The sequence below is a fragment of the Saimiri boliviensis genome, chromosome X, assembly GCF_048565385.1.
Source record: "Saimiri boliviensis isolate mSaiBol1 chromosome X, mSaiBol1.pri, whole genome shotgun sequence".
NCBI lineage: Eukaryota > Metazoa > Chordata > Mammalia > Primates > Cebidae > Saimiri > Saimiri boliviensis.
The window spans coordinates 39,289,098-39,297,816 of NC_133470.1; the positions used below are offsets into that span (position 1 = coordinate 39,289,098).

Consider the following 8,719-nt stretch of genomic DNA (forward strand, 5'->3'; position numbering starts at 1 on the left):
CAATATAATGAAGAATTTACATCAACTAATGGACAAAATAGCCAGCTAATGGCAGTATTAAACTCACATATATTATTAGTAATTCTAAATTTAAATTGACTAAATCCCCCAATCCAAAGACAGGCAATTTGAATAAAAAACTAAAACCCATCAGTATGCTGCATCCAGATCCATCTCACATTCAAGGATACACAAAGACTCCAAACAAGGGATGGAGAAAGATTTACCAACCAACCAGAGAGCTAAAATAAATAAATAAAAAGCAGAAGTTACAATTAAGCAACAAAGATCAAAAGAAGCAAAGAAGGACATTATATAATGATAAAAGGATCAATGCAACAACAAGAAGAGCTAAAGATCCTAAATATATACGCACCCAATACAGGAATACGCAGACATACAAGACTTATAAAGAGACTTAGACTCCCACATAATAATAGTGGGAGACTTCAACATTAATATTAGACAGATCAATGAGACAGAAAATTAACAACGATATTCAGGACTTGAACTCAGATCTGGAACAAGTAAATGTAATTAACATTTATAGAACTCTCCACTTTAAATATACAAAATATACACTCTTATCAGTACCACATCATATCAACTTAGAAGTTTAAAAGAAATCTTGGTTGACTCCTTGTTTGTTATTCTCTTCCCTCATTTTATTTTATGTCTCCATTATTAAGGACAATTATAGGCATACCCATATTTAGACTGCATTCTAGCCTGGGCAATAAAGCAATACCCCCATCCTCTCTCCCTCTTCCTCTTTCTCTTTCTTCCTCTTCTTTATTCTTTTTCTAAAAAAAAAAAACAAAAAAAACAAAAAACCTGTGGTCTTAACAGCTCTCTTTAATCAGCTCAGGAATTTAAATCTCCACTAAACTTTAACACACACACACACACACACCAAAAAAAAAAAAAAAAAAAAAAAAGAATTCCTTCATTATCTTGTCATGCCTCAAGTCCCAGGAAAGGCCTGGGCAAAACTCTTGATGTGATTTTGTTACCTTCCAGCCTTTGAATAAGGTCACTGGATCTATCAGCTTTTAATATTTAACTTCACCACTCAGTCAGTCCTGAAACAGTTGTTATGGAGGCCTGCATTAGTGAGACCTGGCCTGCCACACTACCATCCTGCCTATCTGTGAGAGGTAGAATTTGTCCTTGTTTAATGTTAGGTTTAAAAGAAGAGAACTATCTGGCTTTAATAGATGCTACTGCCCCATACAGAGCTCCAAGATAGTGCTAACAAGAAGAATGTTAAATATAGCTAATATTAAATGAGTGTTTACCATGTGCCTGATGTTGTTCTAAGCCCTCTCTATGTGTGACTTCATGAAATCCTCACTCCAACCCTATGAATAGGTAGTTCGGCATCTCACAAATGAAGCTGAGGAGACAGAGACAGTGAGGGGACCATGAGTGCCTCCTTTTCTGTCACTCAGAGAAGATGAGGAATTCAGGGGTGGTGGGCTGTCCCAGGTACATCACTGATCTTTCTTATTGTCTTACATTATCTTATACTCAGGTGCTACCAGAGGAGCGAGGTGCACTCTACGCAGCTTGAAAAGATAAAGTATCAGCCAACAGATGCGTTGCATGCTTGTCTGAGGTCAGGCTTTCTAAGGAAGGTCATATTCTTCTGGAAGGCTTTTCTGAGTTCTAAGTACAAGAGCAGCCCCCAGACCAAATAAAAAACACACTTCAATGGGTTTTTAATCTAGGTTCCCTGTATATATAAAGAGAAAGATCTTGTTGCTATACACAAAATTAGTCTCCCCTTGGCTTTATAAGCCCTGGGTGATAATTTCATCTCTGCTGCTAATGAGACAGAAAACTTTGCCTATAATGGGAAGCAGTTGGACTAAAGAGCAGTTTTTCTAGCTCTAAAAGTTTTATGTTGCTATGAAAGTCAATAGCAATTAATAAAGGGAGCTCAAAAGGAAAAAAAGAATCAGAAACACTCTGCAAATACAAAAGTGTCATGTGTTACTATAAATAACTGAATGTGGTTCTTACCTGAGGTCTGGATTCACGAGACAAAATTAATTCCTTACTTTTACAAACTTGGCTATGTCCTAGAAGTTTCAATGCATTTTAAAATTAAAATGGAGATTGGCTTTCCATCTAAATCCTGCCTGCTGTCCTCCCATTTCATCTCCTACTTTCCAAACTTAGTGATGATGAAAACACCAAGGACATCCTAGAAGAGAAGGTTATTTGAAGCAGCTGCCACTCACGACTTGCCCTTTGGGACTGTCATCTTTTCACTTTGTCTTCACCTGTGCCCCTTACAGCTCATGGAGCTAAAACTTGAGGAGCCTCAGGGAACAAACTGTATTTGAGTAGGTAAATCATAGGCGAATTATAGAATACAGTTTGACAGGAGGAAAAACTGCTCAAGTGCAACCTCTCAGTTCCGTTCTCCAACATCTGTTGAGTATGAGGCACTGTGTTTAGAGATCTCAGATGCATGGGCACAGCTCCTATCTCCAAGAGGCTCTCGGTCCAGTGGGAAAAGAGAGATAGATTTAGAAATCAAACACTATCACAGAAATGATTGGTTTAACAGATGTAGCGAAAATGTGTGCAGATGAGAAGAATAATAGCTATCATTTACTGAATACTTACCAAAAGCCAGGTGTTTTACTAACACTTTTTTATTTAATCATTTCAAAAACCAGAAACGGAAGGTATTGTTATTATTATTCTCATCTGATTGTAAGGAAACTGGCTCTAAGAGGTGAAATGCTTTGCCTCAAGTGACTCAGCTAATATATGGCAGAACCTGAATTCAAATCCAGATCTTTTTGACTCCTAATCCTTCACTGTCATTTACCATACTTTTCTGCCTCCCCCAAGGTAGACGCCCACTATTCTGACTTAGAAGTTTGCGCAATGAATTATACTGGATGTGGAAGACTGGTTGAGATGTGCAGTAAAAATAGCAAGACGTATATTCTGGACAAAAGGAATAGCCCAAGTAAAGCTGAAGATATGAAGAAGTCCTAGGACGTCGTGGATGGCAGTGGAAATGCCAACTATACCAGTGCCAAGAGGAGCATAGTCTATAAGCAAGGTATGAAGGAGGGACTAAAGAAAGGGTTGCTTTGGAGGGATGGGAACAGACTGAGTATACTGTGATTTCAATCTGGCAGCATACATGTGAAAGTTTCTCAACAAACCTATGTGCAGTTCTGACATTCAACGTAATGTATTTTTGTAAAATGGTTAACAAATCACGCACACACACACACACACACACACACACACACTAGTGAGATCTGTCCCACAGAGATGAGCTCAGCTAATTACAAAGTTATGTTGTAAACAGTGGTTCTCAAATTTGAACGTCCAGAAAAATCCTGTGGGAAGCTTGTTGAAGCACAGAACGCTAGACCTTAGCCCTAGAGATGCTGAATCAGTAGGTCTGGGATGAAGCCTGAGAATTAGGATTTTTAACCAGCTTCTTGGTGATGCTTATGCAGCCAGTCTGGGGGCCACACTGCATGGCACTGGTAAAAAGCAGGGTGTGACTCTGCCGTGAGTGCAAGGTAAGAGGTTCAGCACTCAAATATTATAGCCATAAGCTTCCTGTTACCCATATCACACATTTGTGCTCCTCTCTCCAGCTTGGTCTCTCTCTGCTGTTTTGTTTCAGGCCCTACCCCACAGTGATAGTGGTCTTTCGAAAACATGAGTCTCATCATGTCACTATCCTGTTTAAAAGTGTTAGTGGCTCCTGTTGCCTTTGTGTGGCAACTGAATCCTTTCATAGCCTGTCTTACCTCTTTAGTCCCATACAGTCTCCCATACAGAATACCTTGTAGCTCCCCAAGGGAACTACATCTCCTCACCTACATCTGGAATACTAACCTCCATGAGTCTACTTCTTGTCACTGGTTAAATTTCATGTCTCTTCCAGGTCTTATCCTCAATATTCACTTTAAGTGAAGGCCTTTCAAGACCTTGGGTGATGTCCTTTGAGGACCTCTGTGAAGCACTCTTGTACAGTATAAAAATGGCCTGGTGACATGGCTGAGCCCTCCCATACATAAACTGGTATCTCCTTCAAGGTAGGCACAGAGTCTTGGCACCTAGTGTATAAATAAATAATTTAATAAATTATAACATAATGTTATGTGAGATCTGGCAAAAAATAAGCCATATGTCTGTTCCTCCTAAAGCAAAGGATTGTGTGCTTTCTTAGAGCCTGAGCTACCATGATAAAAACTCGCTCACAAATAGCATGAGAAAATGACAACATGCCATTAGTAACCCAGAAGAAGCTGTATCTATTTCATATTTTTTTTCATCTGGGCTTTACAAACCACAAAAGCAACTGTTTTGCCTCCACAAAGAACATATTTTTAACAGCATACTTTCCCAAAAGGACATTCCTCCCTCTGTTGCATTTTGATCTATCCTGATTTAATTTAAAGTTTGAAGTTGGGGTCTGACCTTATCTATCAGTGGCTGAGCCGTTGTCTCATGGAAATGCAGTTTGAAACTCATTAATAGGGTAGCCTGTATATTATAACTTAGAAGCTCTGGGTTATCACTGATGCTTGCAATTGCTATGGAAACCGGGTTCATATGCACCTTTCAAAGAGCCTGCTTTAAAACAGGAATAAAAGGTGAAGAAAAAGAAGGCTTTGTGAAAGAATAAGGTATTTTGTACCCAGCATGCATAGGCAAGTTCAGTGATGTAAAAAATGCTCTGCCTACACAATGATAAAAACAATTCTTATTATTTTTCAGGAGCTAATAATGTATAACCTTGTATTAGAGAACTGTGTTTATACTGGTAGAGAAGAATGCTCAAGGCAGCTTTCCCCCGTGCCCACACAGAGACACACAAACACAGACACACACAGACAATTTTCAGTTTTCCCCAGATTTTTTGCAGTCTGCATTCTTAAATCTTCCAAAGGCCTCTACACATGCAGCTTCGGTTGCTAGAGCCCACCCAATGTGGACTGGCTGAGAGCTCAGTCTCTTCTGCTTCCGCTTCAATGTGTATTGAATGTTGCATCCTGTCTCTTATGGGCTGAATTTTTCAATTATAAAATGGTGGTGCTAATTTGATCCAGTTTCCTATTAAAAATTATTGGTTGTATTCCTCCCCAAATTTGGGTTTTGGAGGTTTCATCCCTCATCTCGGTGCCCACATTTCTCCCTAGTAACCTAAATGTGGTATTGTGTTAGGTAAACAATAGTGTATCATCTTGTGGAAGATGAGTCTTTGACACACTTCCCTCCCCCATGTAGAACCATATGTTATTCCCTCCAATGTCTTCATCTGCTTATCCCCCAACTTGTGAGTCATCTATGGTTTTCCCTTATAATTTCTGCAATCCCATTCCTCCCCCAGGTCTAGCCAAATGTGAGTTGGGTTTCCTTCTCTTCTGAGCAAGAACAGGTCACGAGGGCTGAACTTTCTGTCTTCACCTTCAGACAGAAGGAACTTAAAGAACGCATCTGCAGGCAGGTGTTCACTCCGCAGGCATATGGAGATCACTTTTTTGCACTGAAAGAGTTATGTAACCCCACATGTTGTTAGGCTGAGAAGACTGTGATGCTCAAAATGGAAATGACACTGTTGCAACACAGAATATCTGAGAGAAAAATGGGTTTCTAATGTCCTGACTATCTACGATAGTCCATAAAGGTAAGGGAATGGCTGTGCATGGGCTGGGAGGACTGGGAAACAAAGGATGGAGGTTAAGATAGGTATGAAAAGGGACTCCTAATTTAGGATTTGAAAAAAACTACTGATACTAAATCTGCCCATCCTCTGTACAGAAAACAAAACAGACATTGTTGCAATTTTAACCTGATAATGCATGAAAAATGGCTACTTTAGATGAGAAAAAAGTTCAGTCATTTCCTTGTAAGCACAAAGAAAATTAAGAGAAATTGTAAAGGTAGTCTCAGGAAATTCAGCAATAACTCATAATATATTCCCTTTCAATTAAACAGTAAATCACCCTGAAGTGTTTTTTAGCCTAAATATTTATCAGCCTGGATAATCTACTTTACCAATTATGTTTTGAATTTTTAACAAAACCTTTTCTACAGTGGCTAGTACAACTAGAAGTGAATATAAATTAGGCCCCGTTCAAGTCTTTAACATATTAAAAAGCTATAGAATATATACATTAACCCATGGTTTTATAAAAAGTAACATGGTTGTATAAAATTAAAAGCAATATCAGGATCTGTATTGTGTTAAATAATTACCAACAATATCAAGCAGACATTTCCCACTTAATCTGTTACTCTCTAAGATTACCATTCAATTCTGCATTACAATTTAAGTAATTTAGTACTCCACGCATGCGCTATAGAAAACAAGAAGCAGTGTATTACATGAAGAAGGTTTGTATTTCACAAACAATTGCAAGGGTGAAGCAGATATCTTCTATGTGTCGCATGACTGAACTTGAAGTTAATCGCTTAGAGGAGCTTCCTCTGATTTTTCTGCAGCAATCTTATCTTCGTTAGTGGCTTGCAGCTTTTCTTCACTGTCATCATCTTCACTTTGGAGGTCTTTGGACATTAACTGTCTAGCTAATTTGATGTTCAATTCTTCATTGCAATGAAGCTTTCTTTTCATTTCAAACTGCCGCTGTTTCTCCTGCTTGCGGAGGAGGATTTTTTTCACGTATGCGTCGCTACACTCTGGTTCTTCCACTTCACAGCTCTGGTCCGAAGTATCAGTGGCAGCTAGTTTTTTAAGTAGCATGTCGAGGGTCACAGCTTCCTCTCCTTCAACATCATACACTGAATTGTCCTCATCGTCTTGCGCACTCTTGCAGGAAGTGCTAGGCTCATCTTCCTTCATTAAACCGTAATCTTTGTAGGTTGCGCGGTATGTCGCAAGGATGCTTGATTCATCCCATTTCTGGGATTTCTTCCTGTTTGCATCTTGAATATTCTCTCCAGATTGCTGACCGGCAGCCGACACTGAGGAACCCGATGAGCTTTTGTTTTTCAGGATCCCCTTGATGGGCAGTTGAGACGAAGTGGAGGCTGAAGCTGACATCCTCGTGTACCCAAGGGCCTCGAGAGAGTTGGGCAGCAGAGCCGCCGCCAGACTCCCTCCAGTCTGAAACTGCAGCGCAGTCTGTTTGGGCAACAGGTCCCAACGCCCTAGTTGTAGCACCAAGCCCCTGGTGTCACAAAGGACGTTGCGTATGGCGCCACAATGGTCGCCACCTCCGTCACCGCTACTGTTGCCGTTGCCCTTGCCGTTACAGTTGCCATCACCGCTACCGTTGCTCTACCGTTACAACCACCATTGCTGTTACCGCTGACATCACCGCTACCGTTACCGTTGCCCTTGCCGTTACAGTTGCCATCACCGCTACCGTTAGCTCTACCGTTACAACCACTGTTGCTGTTACTGCTGACGTCACTGCTACCGTTACCGTTGCCCTTGCCGTTACAGTTGCCATCACCGCTACCGTTAGCTCTACCGTTACAACCACCGTTGCCTTTGCCATCACCGTTGCTGTTACCGCTGACGTCACCACTACCGTTGCTGCTACCATTGCTTCTGCCGTTACCGCGACCTTTAGCACTACCGTTACAACTACCGTTGCTTTCACCGTTACCGCTGCCTTTACCACTTAAGTTACCATCTCGTGGCCCATGCTTACATCATTTTATTTTTCTCTTTTAAAGGAAAATATGGTAGGAAATATCTTTTGATTGCACATGGAAATGGGAAGCATTGTTTTAGAAACTTTTGTACACCCTATCTGCCTACAGGAAAGCTATGGGTCACTGTAAAAACTTTGAAAGCCACAACTTTGTAAAGATGAGAGGCCTCAGCCAGAAGGTGATGACCTTCTGCTCCTCCCTCCTGTGCCCATCCACACTCTCCCTCCTCCTCACACATCTTGGTCCTCCTCTCCTCTCCCTATCTTGCTAATGACCCCAACATAGAGCCATTTATATCAGCTAGGAATCTGCATGCCCTCATGTTGCCCATTCTTTAATCCAGCCCTCAGAAGTAACCTAAATATTTCAAGAGCCTCATTTGATCTCTTCTGCCACCACCCTGTTTCAAATCACCATTTTATGTTATGGAAACTTCACTGACAGCCATTGAACTGGGGCCCCCATATCTCCTCCTGCTGCTGTCCAATCTCTCATCCACCCTCAAAACACCCATCAGATCTTCATCTCTCCTTCAAACCCTTCAATGGCTGCCCACTGTTCTTGACATAAAGACCCAAATTAAGAAGAGGCTGAAAAGTGGCTGTTATAATCTGCTCAGTTTACTCAGGCATCTATCTGGAGCCTTCTTCCCATATATTCTTCCCACTCTACCTCCAGCTTTCTATTTCGATCTTCTAATTGTGGGAGCGTTCATGATCCTTCCTGTCTAAGAGTTTTCCGCCCCCCCTCCAGGTTCTTCGTGCAGCCTGGAGTGCCTCTTCAGATTTCAGTTCAATCATCATTGACTTTCAGGGGCAATTTCCTGACACCCCCTCTACCCACAGCAAATAGACCTTCCTATGCTTTTATGGCGTCTCTTATTCTCTGTGACAGCATTTGGAGTCATTTGTAATTTCTTACCTGTTTACACTAGATGACAAACATCAAAAGTAAAAGGAAGTGACAAAGACTCTCTCCTTTGACCAAACTTAATCAGGCTCCTCCAGGCCCTCTCTGCTCGACTAGCCCTAAACTTCGGCTTGTA

At 41.0% G+C, this 8,719-nt stretch overlaps 1 protein-coding gene across 1 annotated transcript; it reads right to left on the minus strand.

Annotated features, from left to right (window-relative positions):
- Positions 1-6,430: 6,430 nt before the first annotated feature.
- PPP1R2C (PPP1R2 family member C) lies at positions 6,431-7,562 on the minus strand. The gene is given in 2 exon segments (XM_074391553.1): positions 6,431-7,291; positions 7,380-7,562. Coding segments are annotated over 2 exon segments (1,044 nt in total).
- Between the last annotated feature and the right edge of the window lie 1,157 nt (positions 7,563-8,719).